General features: G+C 36.6%; 2 protein-coding genes across 4 annotated transcripts; both read right to left on the reverse strand.

The window, feature by feature from the left end:
* Positions 1–363: 363 nt before the first annotated feature.
* Positions 364–6,482, reverse strand: LOC122318427 (probable linoleate 9S-lipoxygenase 5). 3 transcript variants are annotated; one of them, XM_043135758.1, is made up of 10 exons: positions 6,329–6,479; positions 5,776–6,174; positions 4,179–4,468; positions 3,677–3,917; positions 3,096–3,431; positions 2,605–2,690; positions 2,301–2,408; positions 1,905–2,212; positions 1,556–1,819; positions 364–1,267 (listed from the first exon to the last, which is right to left on the reverse strand). In XM_043135758.1, exons 2-10 carry the CDS (start codon positions 6,155–6,157, stop codon positions 514–516), a joined length of 2,769 nt encoding a protein of 922 aa, XP_042991692.1. In that variant the 5' UTR covers positions 6,158–6,174; positions 6,329–6,479; the 3' UTR covers positions 364–513. The 3 variants fall into 3 exon arrangements, with proteins under 3 accessions (XP_042991692.1, XP_042991691.1, XP_042991693.1); XM_043135757.1 differs by having other exon boundaries at positions 5,776–6,481; XM_043135759.1 differs by lacking the exon at positions 3,096–3,431 and having other exon boundaries at positions 5,776–6,482.
* A 2,683-nt stretch (positions 6,483–9,165) lies between these two features.
* Positions 9,166–13,580, reverse strand: LOC122318428 (probable linoleate 9S-lipoxygenase 5). Its single transcript, XM_043135760.1, has 9 exons — positions 13,226–13,580; positions 12,724–13,013; positions 12,285–12,525; positions 11,807–12,145; positions 11,546–11,631; positions 11,249–11,356; positions 10,818–11,122; positions 10,447–10,710; positions 9,166–10,166 (listed from the first exon to the last, which is right to left on the reverse strand). Exons 1-9 carry the CDS (start codon positions 13,455–13,457, stop codon positions 9,413–9,415), a joined length of 2,619 nt encoding a protein of 872 aa, XP_042991694.1. The 5' UTR covers positions 13,458–13,580; the 3' UTR covers positions 9,166–9,412.
* Positions 13,581–13,928: the final 348 nt, after the last annotated feature.

The raw sequence follows: 13,928 nt of genomic DNA on the forward strand, positions 1-13,928 counted from the left end.
GTCAAATTAGGAATAAGATCAAACATATAAAAATAGAGCTTATACCATTTCAGTTGCTGATGTCCAGATTCAATAGTTCACCTGCATACCTACGATTTTATCAGTACTTAATCCACGTTTCAACTATCACACCAAGCTTTACTCAGAATAGATGCAAAGACTTGGATGCACAGATCCTCTGTTCTCCAGAAAAGAAAAGAAAAGAAAAAAAAAATAGTTGCTTCAATCCAGTTTCAACTCAAAAACAATGTGTTTTAATGTTTTCATTGGCTATATCTACTTATAATTCTAACAATGTCACAAAAAATGCTGACGGTATGCAAAAAAGAAAAAGATGTGTAGGACTGGTTTTGGAAGGCAGTGTAGGAAATCAATGAATAAAAATAGCATTGAATATGATGCTAAGTTGGTATACTGGAAAATAAAATGGGGGAATAAAAAGACTCTTGATGTAAATATTCAACAATTTTGCTGATACGAAAACGCAAAAACAGTGTAGTACACGGGAAATCATTAGATTGTGACGCTGTTGGGAATGCCCTTGCCAGTTAGTCCTTGTCCGCTGGAAGGATAGAGCAAAGTGTATGGCATCTTGACAGGGCCAACACGGTTCCTCAACTTCTTGTCATAGTTCCTTCTTGTTATTCTATCCTCAATTTCTGCCAGCTTCATTCCAAATCTATAAAAGGCTTCCAATGGTTTTGTGTCTGAAGTCCACTTGGGAGTGTCTCTTTGCCCGAGATAAATCTCATCAGATGAGTGCTTTGACAAGACTTCTATAACAGCAATTCCAATAACAGTAAGCAGCTGGGAACTAAATGTTTTCAAGAAAGCCTTTTCAGGATTAGTCTTAAGCTCTTTATAGTCAGGAGTGCCTTCTTCAGGCATGAACCGACGGCTAATTGCTGGGCGGTTTGGAGGGTAGCCTCCCAAAGGGTACTGTCCAAAGTTAATTGCTGCATGGAGGGCTGAAGCGATCCATATGATGATGGTGCATGTTTCTACTAGCTCTTCAAGAGTCTGCATTTCGGGCCACCAGGGCTCATCTTTCTTGTCACCATGACCCTCCTCTCTGAGTTCCTTCCACCAGGACTGCAGTTCAGAGTCATTTTGGACCATGTCATCAGTCTTGTAATAGAAGGAGCAGTAGTCTTCAACCCATTCTTTAATTGCTGACCATATTTCCAGCCCATCAACAGCATAAGGATAATCCTCAATCACAAGGCGGACACCATGTGGGGAATTCTCATCCTTAACTGCCATCCCTCTGAGTAGAAAAAAGGAGTAGCATGTCAGTGGAATATGATCATGATCGTTTATAATTTCAGTGTTTTATTTTGGCATGGACCAAGTCCATAATATTTACCCAAATCCTAATTCCTTAATTACTCAAACCTTTACCAACCATTAAGCAGTTTATTATTTAGCTAGGTACTAGGAGTTTCACTGATGGATATGTTGACAAATGACAATGCATTTCTCTTTCGTGAGTTACTATTTCCATTGTTGTGTAAACCATCAATATCGTCACATCTTTCTGGAGAATAAGCTTTACCTCTTTATGAGATCAGAAGGGAGAGCTTGCTCAGGAAAAACCCAATCTTTATAAAGCATTGATGAAAACTCCATGGAAAATTTAGCTGGAAATACTGTGTGCTCCAGGGCACCACCAGCGTTGATGAGGATCTCCCGGGCCAATGCATTTATATTCATCGTGTCACGGAAGTGAGGATGCAGCAGTTTATAAATTGGGTGAAGCACGCTCAACTGCCTATTGGTTGCTATCACGAATGGCTCGATTGCCGCGTGGGTATGTAACCTGTGACCACAACGAAAGATATTCAAAACCCATATCAAAATATGGACTGAAATTATTCTCTAAGATTTCTTCAACAAAACCATACCAGTGGCTGATGAGCTGATGATACCCAGTGTCATTCACAGCTACATAAGCTTTAGCCATTTGCCAAATGTTGCTCTGCACACCTTCTTCGGCTGGGGTGTATACTTTGCTTACGGCTCCAAATTGATATCCATTAGGATGAGGCAAGCTTAATTCAATCGCCAATGGCTTCAAAGTCCCATCCTCTTTCAAGAAAAGGAGTGTCCTGCTGGCGTAAATCTTTGTGGAAGTGCAGTTTATGATCCTCCACAAGTATGGCATTAGTGCATCATGGTGATCTAATATGAATAGCTTCTTGTTCCTGATTGCCTATTTAACCAATTTAATTTGGTTATCATGATTTATTGGCTGTGGAATAACTATAAGACTATTGTGAGCTAATAATCAGTAAAATTACCTCATCTATGGTGAGCCCATTTAAGTACTTTTCTACGTGCTCCATGGTTATTGTACTAGTTTGATCACCATATATTGTACTATCCAACTTGCTTGATGGAGGGAATTCCTGCAGGTAAATCAGAATTGTTATGTTTGGGATAAGAAACATGACCTGCTTGGTTTAGCAGTTGAGAAGACAGGAAAAAAACCTGAACTTAAACATACATCATATATAGATTTCAAAACTTCTTCCAATTTCATTCATTTTTTGTTTCTTGTTCAAAGAGTTTCTTAGACATATATTAACGAAAGCTTAAGTTTACTTGGAGGAGACGAATGATGACGGGGTTTACTCCAGCCAGCATTTCTCTTGCAAATTCTTCATCAGTCCTCCAAGCAGACACATCCCCTGCTCCATCAGATCATTAAAGAACCAAATTAAAGTGAGAGAAAGAATCAGATAAAAGATTAAAATAAAAAACAAAAATTCTATGTATAGTCATTTTTGTTACTCTTTTCGCACTTGACTAATGTGATTGATTATGTCATTTTTTTTTTAATATAAAATAACTGCTTTGGCCAATCATAGCAATGAAATGCGCAAAAAGTAAAAAGTGACTGTATGTAGCAAAACTCAATAAAAAAATCTCTCTTATTTTGGTTGCTCCTTTTCCCCTTTCATAATAACAAGGTAAGATCTTCAATAAATAGCAGTCAAAAGAAAATAACGGGGGGAGCAGGGAGAAAGGAGCCATTATAGTATCTTTTTAAAACATAATATTGATCCCTTACAAGTTACATATATGCAAAGTACCTTTAATAACTTGAGGTACTGGGAATTTGAGGAGTCCTTCACTGTCGGTTCGGATGATTTCCTTAAGCACCTCTTTGGGGACAATGTTTCTAATATTCTCACGTAACACTTTAGGAAGCTCAATCCCTCCTTTATAGAGTTTGAGTACATCTTGTAAGCTGTCAAACTCATTGGGGGTGAAGTCCAATTGACTAAGCTCAGGTTTGAGGATATGAGCTATGGCTTTAAGTCCAAAAGCAAAGACGTCTGAGATCTTTAAGGGACCAAATTTTTCATCTCTTGGGACATAAATGTTTAGGGCCATAAGAGGGTTCAGCCTGCTCTCGGTATTGGGATCTGTTGATATAGTAAAAGAAAACTTTAACATACAACATCAATTCTTGCCAACTGCACATATATTTTACATTCATAGTTCCCAATTGCACAACCACCCTCCCAACAAAATTATACGCACATAAAAGAGGGAAAAACATGATGAAATATGATAATCCCACGGATAATTTATTTCAGATTTCTTGCTTCTAAACACTAAAACAAGCACTAAGATGAGAAAGTGACTGGAATATGTTAAAATGTCTAACCTTTCTTTGTTGGTGGCCGGCTAGTTCTTCCCCTGCGAGGATAAGGGTACTTACTAGACCCTCCAAGAACTGGACGCTCATACTTTGGATCCTCATCAGGTCTCCCCAAATCATTGTAGTAAGCATAGTCATAGATTCTGTCCCATTCTTGGAGCTCACTCTTTCCATCTCCTCTCAAGCTCACCAGTTCTTCTTTTCGATACTTGAGTAGTGGTGCTGGCGTTTCACTTGGAAGATATGTCTACACAAATACTTATCATGAGCTCAAACTAATAAAGCCAAAACAAACAGATGTGGACTGCACTTGAATGTATAAAAGTAAAATGAGGCAAATTTTGGACTGACTTCTATGCTATGTGCCACAGGTTTCAACAAATTTCTCTCTGATTTTCCACTTTTGGCAAATTCATAGCAATTTATTTTGGTTTAATCGCTATAGCTGTACACAATTCAATTCACTACCAAGTTTGTATGCTGCTTCCGAATATATATAAACAATTACCTTGTTAGTGAAGAAAATGCGATCTTTCTTGTATTTATCTGCAGGGTACACCCATGAGTTGCAAACAAAGTGGATCTGACCTTGTCCTGGAACATCTTCAAGTGTGACACTTTTAAGGTAGAACTCACTGTGATGATTATTTCTTATTAGAAATGCCCCCGGAACTCCTAGCTCATTGTCCCAATCAAAGGTAACATCGAATGCAGACTCGCTTGCTGTTAAGGGGGTGATTTTGGCAATCCAATCTTCCAAATATGCTGGCTGTCCTAGTTTCCCTTGCAACCCATTTTCTAAGAAACACATCAAATACTAATTTAGTAATATTAGAAATACTGCCTGATCAGATCAGATGCAGAAAATTCAAACGGTTGTTAGGATTAGCTTCAACATGTACACAAACCAACGACTGTCTTCTCAACCACTTTGTACAACACTTGCCTTTGAATATTTAAGAACTTTTGGAGGCATTAAGACCCTAAACCTCAGAGAAAAACTACTTCCTACATCTTGCAAGCCATGGTAGGTACACGGTCAGGATCGCTGATTTTCATCATTGATATATTTTATGCTAAAGGAGATAATACATTAATGTAATCCATTTGGGTCATGAATTCGATAGCCCATTCATTGAATTGGTTCAACTTTTTGACATGATCTTCATGCGTCTCGTTGTTAATGCTGAGAATTAGATTAGGTAAGCCTAGGATTCAAGAATCAATATTGTCAATATGAAAAGAAGAAAGTATATTGAGATTGTAAAAGCCATGAGAAAAAGCTCATTGACTGGTAGTTCGTCATGAATATTGACTCTTCGTTGAGAACATGCAGAACCTCTGGATTTGTTTTGTCCACGAAACTCCTGCGCATGCATTTTTCTCATTCCTATCCTCCATTCCTATCCTCGGAAATACAAATCAAACTCCAACATAAATATTTTTTAATTTTTTTCATATTTTTTATCTAATCATTACTAATAATTATAATTTTTCTAAACTTATATGTAAAACATAAAAAATAATTCAATTTTTTCACATTTCAAAATAAAAATAATATTATAATAATAATTTAATTTTATAATATTTTTATTCAACTTTTTCTCTTTTCTTTATCAAAATTCAATAAAATCTTAATTTAAATAATTTCACTATTATTCACAAATTATTTTATTATTATTAATTAAATATTTCATTTCATCTCGTCACATGCAAACTAAGCCTAAATATATATGTTAGATCGTAACATTAAATAATAATGTGGGTCTACACGTAGTGTCTTTGTTTTTTTCAAATCGTATGGTATTTAGGGTAGAAAATTATTAAAAATCCTAATCTTGAATTTTTTAGAGTTCATAATTTTCTGAGTCGAACACTTTTTCGAAAGAGAACGAAGACAATCATATGGCACCGACACCGCAGTAAGAAGTTCATTTCTTTCCTCCATTGGAAGCCGAGCTCATGAACTTTTTCACTAATTAACATGGCATGCCTATCCCTTCCATGGCCATGGTATGATCTCGATATTAGAAAGTTGTAAATAGAGAGGAAAAATTACAAGAAAAAGTTGGAAAGTACTAAGGAACTAGCAAAAGCAAACTCACTGGGGTCACAATTGAAAGCACTGATGAGTTGCAGAGAGACCCTTCGGTTGAACAACTCAAGCAAACGATCAAGAACCGATGCGTGGATGTCGTTTAAGTCCAAAACGTTCTTCTTCATCAGCACCACACTTCCTTTGATCTTTTTCTTAACCTCGTAATTGGCTCCTCGAGGAGTTTGGCCCATCGAAGTAATCGACAGTCGTCGAGATCGCTTTAAACCAGTCATGCTTGAAAAACCATGGCGTTTCCAGGTGAAAGTTATGTGTGTAGTAGTAGTTGTACTATTCACAGATGAAACGCGATCTTCACCATTGATTGCGGGTTTGAAGGTGGAGATTGGCCTAAGTACTCCATATGAAGTTCCTGCAGCAAGGGACTTCATTGGAGACAGAGCCAGATCTGTGGAGTGAAACATTTGATCTTGCTTCAAGTGGTAAGCAAATTATAAAGAATAAAGCTAGTTGAGCTTTGAGGGAGTTGGTATGAGGTATGAGATCAGAGCTAAGGATACTTGTAGAAATAAATATTGAAAATGCATGCATTGACTAATTACCAAGAACTAATTAAGAACCTTCAACTATTCACATGATTTGCCATTTCCGTGGTGTTTCTCACAAAAGAAAAACAAAAATATTGCAACTTCTAACAAGTTGGATATGAGAAAATGAGATAACAACTCTCTCTCTCTCTCTCTCTCTCTCTCTCTCTCTCTCTCTCTCTCTCTCATGTGGAGATTTTGATTCAGGTTGTACTTGAATATACAGCTAGCATGGTAATTGGTAGATATTGACAAATTAATGATCACTAAGAAGATTCAACTGTTCACATTTGCCATTTTCCATGCATGGTTTTACACTTGGAATTACTTGTAGAAAGTCATGTTGAACTTTGGTTCAATGTTGCTGTTCTGATCTATTTCTTGGCCAGTAGTGAAAGTTTAGCATTGGTTGACTTAGAGATCTACATGAGTCCACTCCACGAGCGAGTGATATTACAGTTTCCTAACTTTCTTCTAAAATCTCAGTAGCAGTACAGATCGAATCCACGAAGTTGTTTGATCTGCGGTAGATCTAGAAGTCTGACTGGAAATTAATTAATTAGTTTGAAGCTTCGCCTTTTATTTCCACTTGCTAAAACGCGTATGCATGCATCATTCATGATCAAATTGATAGATATATCGAACAACTTAATTCTTGAGATCTTGCTTGAAAAAAAAATAGAGAAAAAGGAAACATAGATCATCAGATCATCTTGGGTCTTTAAACTTTTAAAGCATTGATCTTTTGGTTTTGGGGTTGGATCATTATGCATTTGGTTTTTCAATTTTGGTGGCTTATGTCAATGAAATCTAACCTATGCATTTTAATGAATATTTTTTAATGAAAAGTGCTAACGAGACTTTAAAAAAGAAAAAGAAAAAAGGAAAAATGGACGAGTTCTTGTTTTTATTTTTATTTGCAAGCCTTGTTTTTTACGTACCCGGCCAGCATACAGCTGACGTTAAAAATGACAAAAAAGATAAGGTTTCTGCGATTCAAATTTGCAAAATTGAACTTTAGAAGGTCAAGCCGGTGAGCATATTCCCTTCACCTACCATAAGTTATAAAATTAAAGACTACCAAAAAAAAGACAAAAAGAGAGAGGAAAAACTTTAAGCCAGTACAATTAATATTGTTCACTTAAATGGGATCATGGGAAGAGGAAAAGTCATTTAAGGACCAGTTGCATGGGTCTTTGTTTTGTCATTTAATAGAATAATGCAGGGTTCCCCCTCTCATTAAGGATGTCTGGTCCCATACCTCTTTTCCTTTCAAAAAATTAATAGAAAAGGAAAAAAAATACAACGATTTGTGTTAATCAACTATAAGTTAATGAAAATGAGAGACAGTGCAATATCAATAAGAATGGCAGATATATATATATATATATACACGTTGGTTTAATAATTAGAGAATTTGTGTGAATCAGGATACTAGAATAATATTAGAGATTTTGGATTGGATTCTCTGGGATCCAGTAGAAATTTGGAAGAAAATAGCTGGTAGTAATTTTAAATGGGTTTGTATATATTGACTGGTTAGGTTTGATGTAAAACAGATTCTAAGAACACATATTTTTGATGTATTGGGTTTTTAAAGCAGGTAAGAAATATTGATTGATGCAATCAGTTTGGTATATGGATCATACGGGGTTGAAATAGTAGAAGCAAATGAAGTAGGTTTATAAATACTACCTAAGGTAAATCTGTTGGCAATTTTTAGAGGTGAAACAGGTTGGCTTGAAACAAGTTTTGGGGGTGCGACAATAGTTTGTTTTCCTTTGTCTTTCTTTTTGCTCATGGTTGCTGTAAAAATTCACGGGTAAGAAAATCGTGAATAGATTTGTCGGAACGTTTAATATATTCAATATCAAAATCAAATATACTAGAGACCTATAGTCTTACAAGACCCGTTGCTAGTAGAGCATATGGCAATTAGACGCAAGGGTGAGATAAGGTATTAATCTGGCTCTATATATACAGATATATATATATATATATATATATATATGTGTGTGTGTGTGTATGTGTGTGTGTGTATGCGCATACGCGTATGAAATTAACCTTAAATTTTACTTTGATGGATGAGGCAGAATCGGAATAGGATTAAATTCTTTTTTTTATTTTATTATTTTTTGTCCGACTTTGGTCAAGGAAAATTGATGGCAGCCATTTAAAAGTATAAAAACTTTATGTACAGTCACTTATATATTTTTTGTATGCTCTATTAATGCCATTGATTATATCATATTTTAATATAAAATAACTATTTTAATCAATTATATTAATAGAGTGTACAAAGTATACGTGAGATTACTTCCAATTTTGGTTTAAGCCTCATGCATGCTCTACTTGGTGGTGTCAGCCTCTCTTGAGCAAATTTGTCATGTTGCGGTTGTGGTTGGTGTTTAGTTCTAAACGTAAGAACTTGAGATAAATGTTTGGTTTTCAATAACATTAGTTAAATCACTACTTGCTTTAAAAATTTAAAATAAATAATAATTTTATATGATATTAAAATAGAGATCATCATTTCGAACTTTTATTCTATATTTTATTCTATTTAATTTATTATTTCACGAGTTTATTATCGTTCCACTTGGAATATTTGATTTTAAAACAAGTGGAATATTTAATTTTGATAACCACCTTGACACTATTTTACTTGTTTATTTTAAAACAAGTGGAATATTTTATTTTTGTTGTGCCACATCATCCAACTTCATTTAAGTTTAAAATAATTTAAAAGTCCGAGTAAATAAATATTAGACAACTTAACATTTTAAAAGTTAAGAATATTTCATATTCTTCCCTTTTTATATAGTTTATTACTTTGTAGTACTCAAATAATGTGACATTTAGAAACTTAATACACAATCCATTTATAAATAGAATTAAAAAAATAACATTTTTCTCGTGCATCGGGTGCACTATCAGTACTGGTACTAATTTATTCAAATTAAAGTTACATGTGATTGACATCATAGAATTTCTAATTACATGTCCTTATTATAAAGGAGAAGGATTTTGATAGCATTGAGTACTCAAAAAGGAAAACACCACTGCTAAGACTCTGGTAACAACCCCAGTGGATAAGCATTAGATCGAGACACTATTGGGAATTCCCTTGCCACTAAGTCCGCTTTCACCGGTGGGATAGAGCAAAGTATATGGCACCTTCACTGGTCCAACTCGGTTTTTCCATTGTTTGTCATTGTTCATCCTTATAATTCTATCCTCAATTTCAGCCAGCTTCTTTCCAAATTTCTCAAAGGATTTCAATGGTTGTGCATCCAATGTCCATTCAGGAGTGTCTCTTTGCCCAAGATAGACCTCATCAGTAGAATGCCTTGACAGAATCTCTATCAGAGAAACGCCAAGAAGAGTTTGGAGCTGGGCAGTAATTGTCTTCAAGAAAGCCTTGTCAGGGTCTGATTGGAGTTCAGCATATTCAGGAGTGCCTTCTTCAGGCATGAACCGGCGGCTAACTGTTGGCCGGTTCGGTAGGTAGCCTGCATAAGGATACTGTCCAAAGTTGACTGCTGCATGGAGTGCAGAAGCTACCCATATGATGATGGTGCATGTTTCTACAAGCTCTTCTCGTTTCTGCATTTTAGGCCACCAGGGCTCATCTTTTTTGTCACCGTGACCCTCCTCTCTGAGTTCTTTCCACCAGGACTGCAGTTCAGAGTCCTTTTGGACCATTTCATCTGTCTTGTAATAGAAGAAGCAGTAGTCTTCAACCCATGTTTTGATCGCTGACCAGATTTCTAGCCCATCAACAGCATATGGATAGTCCTTAATCAGAAGGCGCAGACCATGAGGGGAACTGGAATCCTTGACTGCCATTCCTCTGAAAGCAGCAAAAGGGGTAGCATGTTATTTGAGATATATAATATCAATACCACAAATTTTGTTAGGGATTAATTAGGCAGATAACATAACCAAAATTTGAAGCCCTGAAATTTGGCTCAACTTTTCTTTGACTGTTAGGCCTTTTGGAGCAACATTTAGCTGTTCTGAAGTATTCCATGATGGATATATTCACGATGCATTTATGGGTATCAGTTACTACTAATGGCATATACCTCATGGACCAAGGATGTGTCATTATGTTCTAGTGTAACATTTACCTCTTGATGAGATCTGCAGGAAGAGCTTGCTCAGGAAAAACCCAGTCCTTATAAACTATTGATGACATCTCCATGGCATACTTCGCTGGAAACACTGTCAATTCCAGAACTCCGCCAGCATTAATGAGGATCTGCCGGGCAAATGCATTTATATTCATGGTGTCTCGGAAGTGAGGATGCAGAAGCTTGTGAATAGGGTGAAGCACACTCAACTGCCTGTTTGTTGCTATCACAAATGGCTCAATTACAGCATGGGTATTTAACCTGTCACCAACACAGAAGGTATTAAGATTCACTAATGCAGAAGGTCTTCGTCATAAAATATGGACTGAATTTATTTTCTAAGCTCGATCTATTTGAAAGAGATGTACCAGTGGCTAATGAGCTGATGGTAGCCAGAGTCATTTACAGCCACATAAGCTTTTGCCAGTTGCCAAATGGAACCTTCAACACCTTGTTCAGCTGGTGTGAAAACTTTGCTAATGGCCCCAAACTGGTCTCCTTCAGGATGGGGCAAGCTTAATTCAATTGCCACCGGCTTCAAAGTCCCATCATTTTTCAAAAACAGGATTGTCCTGCTAGCATAAGTCTTGGTTGTAGTTGAGTTTATTCGCCTCAGGTATGGCATGAAAGCATCATGATGATCTAATATGAACAACTTCTTGTTCTTGATTGCCTGTAACGAAATACATTTCAACAATTGTAGTTAATGATAATAAGAATAAACCCTGTAATTGCAAAGCAACTTATGACCACTTTATCCCGAGTCCTCCTCTGGATGATCTGAAACTAGGACTTTTACCTCCTCTATGCTGAGTCCATCGATGCTCTTCTCTACTTGTTCTTTGGCTATTGTACTGGTTTGATCACCATATACTTTAGGATCAAGCTTGCTTGTGGGTGGAAATTCCTGCGTTAAATTAGAATCAAGTAATGAGTAAAGGCGACAAATCATCATCCCATATTTGGCACGTGGAGGAGATAGAAGGCAAAGAAAAATATAAGTTTGAGACAGAATAAAAATCCAAACTTTATCTTCTTTTCATCCATTCTATTGAGAAAAATTGTAATGCAATTAGTAGTGGAAGCTTGAGATTACTTCAAGAACACGAATGGAGACAGGGTTTACTCCAGCCAGCATCTCTCTTGCAAACTCTTCATCAGTCCTCCATGCAGATCGATCCTCTGCTCCAAAACATCAAAACACCATTATTAACTCAAAAGCAAATAGTATTCGGGGGGCACAGATCCTAAAGCTCTTGAATTTTCAAATGAAATTAACTAAAGTATAAAGTTCCGAAATTCGCCGTTAGACTGCACCCTCAAATAAAATGGGCCGTTTCTTTAAAAGGTATGATACCTTTAATCACTTGGGGCATTGGATATTTGAGGAGTCCTTCGCCATCTGTCCGGAAAATTTCCTTAAGCATCTCCGCGGGGATGTTGTCCTTAATATTCTCAAGTACACCGTCAGGCAGCTTAATTCCTCCTTCATAGAGTTTAATTACATCTTGGAAGCTGTCAAACTCAGTTGGAGTGCTGTCGAACAGAGATTCTAGCTCAGGTTTAATGAATTGAGCAATGGATTTCAGTGCATAAGCAAGGAAGTCTGACATCTTCAAGTGACCAAAACGTTCGTCTCTTGGAACATAAATGTTTAAGCTCATGAGAAGCTTCAGCCTGCTCTCGCTGTTGGGATCTGAACGGTTTAATGATGGAAAAATGAAAATTAGTAATAGGCACCCAAATCATTCCAACTTTATTTTTTTATTTGTTGAAAAGCTAGAAACAAATTCGAACTAGAGCAGGTGCCTGAAAGTCGAATTAAAATGTCTTACCTGTCTTGGTTGGTGGTCGTCCAGTTCTTCCCCTACGAGGATAAGGGTACTCAGCAGACCCTCCGAGAACTGGACGGGCATACTTAGGGTCCTTATCTGGATTCCCCAAATCATTGTAGTAAGCATAGTCATAGACCCTGTCCCATTCCTGAAGCTCTCCTGTTCCATCTCCTCTCAAGTTCAGTAGTTCTTGTTCTCTGTACTTCAGCAGTGGCCTTGGTGTTTCACTTGGAAGATATGTCTGAATAAAGAAATAATAATCTCAGGTAAATGTTACTTTAGGATACAGTTCTCAACTGAACAAGGATGTGTGTTTTAACAAACTTGTAGGAGGTTTCACTTCAAAATCTATATTTTTTCTTGTGATTTTAGTTGGAATTTTTTGAGTTTCCGAACTGGGTGAGCACTGCATAATTCCTCATATCATATAATTGATTACCTTGTTGGAGAAGAAAAAACGGTCTTTTTTGTATTGGTCTGTAGGGTAAACCCAGGAGTTGCAGACAAAGTGGATCCGACCATGGCCTGGAACATCTTCGAGTGTAAGAGTCTTCAGGTAGAACTCACTGTGATGATTGTTTCTTATTAAGAATGCTCCTGGAATTCCTATGTCCTCGTCCCAGTCAAAGGTAACCTTGAATGCAGACTCGCCCGCTATTAAGGGGGTGATCGTGCTTATCCAGTTTTCCAAGTATGCTGGCTTTCCAAGCTTTCCTTGCAACCCATTCTCTGCAAAAAAATAAAAAATAAATAAATAAGAAGAAGATCAAATCCAATAGTGAATTGTGGGCATTCTTTCCATGATCAATCGCCATAAAGAAACAGGAATAGGTAAAGTTTAAGCCTTTAAGATGTCATATAGACAAAGTCAATATAAGAGAAATAAAAGATTAACAGTTCCCTGAATGGAAGATAAGCACTAAAAGAGTAAAGAAACCAACCAGTTGAGTCGCCATAATTAACAGCACTAACGAGCTGCAGAGAGACCCTCTGGCCGAATAATTCATGGACACGATCAAGAACCGATGCATGAAAGTCGTTGAAGTCCAAAACATTCTTCTTCATCAACACCACGGTCCCTTCGATCTTCTTGCACTGACCATTCTTACATTTTATGATCGTATTGTCCCCACCATCATCGCCGGTGATGGCGTCGATAATATTCTTAAGCATCTTCAAGCAGAAAGCAAAGAATATGAACGATAGAGAATGTTTTTTTAAGGGAAAAGGCTAGTTAATTTGGTAGGAGGAATGCAGGAGAAGATCATCGAATGTGCTGCTTTTATAGAGAAAACATCGAGCAATGTCTGGACATTTCCCATGAAGCTCCTTTTGTTCTTGTAGATACGTACCTTTTTATTTATTATTTTTTCCACAGGAAATACAAATTTGGTAAGAGAATATTTTACTTTTTTTTTTAAAAAAAAAAAACAAAGTTTGTATACATCATTCAAGGACATACGTATGTGTGATACACGTACGGTCACGATCGCTTCAAATAAATAGCTCTAAATTAATTAATGCTAATATTATATTACACTGCATCATGATAATGTTAATGTTTTTTTTAAATAGTCAAAGCTCCTAACATTCTAACTTTAATGGCAACTTCAATGGGTCCGTCAAAGCTGCACACGTTTATCA

This window comes from Carya illinoinensis, chromosome 8 (assembly GCF_018687715.1).
Source record: "Carya illinoinensis cultivar Pawnee chromosome 8, C.illinoinensisPawnee_v1, whole genome shotgun sequence".
NCBI classification, from domain to species: Eukaryota; Viridiplantae; Streptophyta; class Magnoliopsida; order Fagales; family Juglandaceae; genus Carya; species Carya illinoinensis.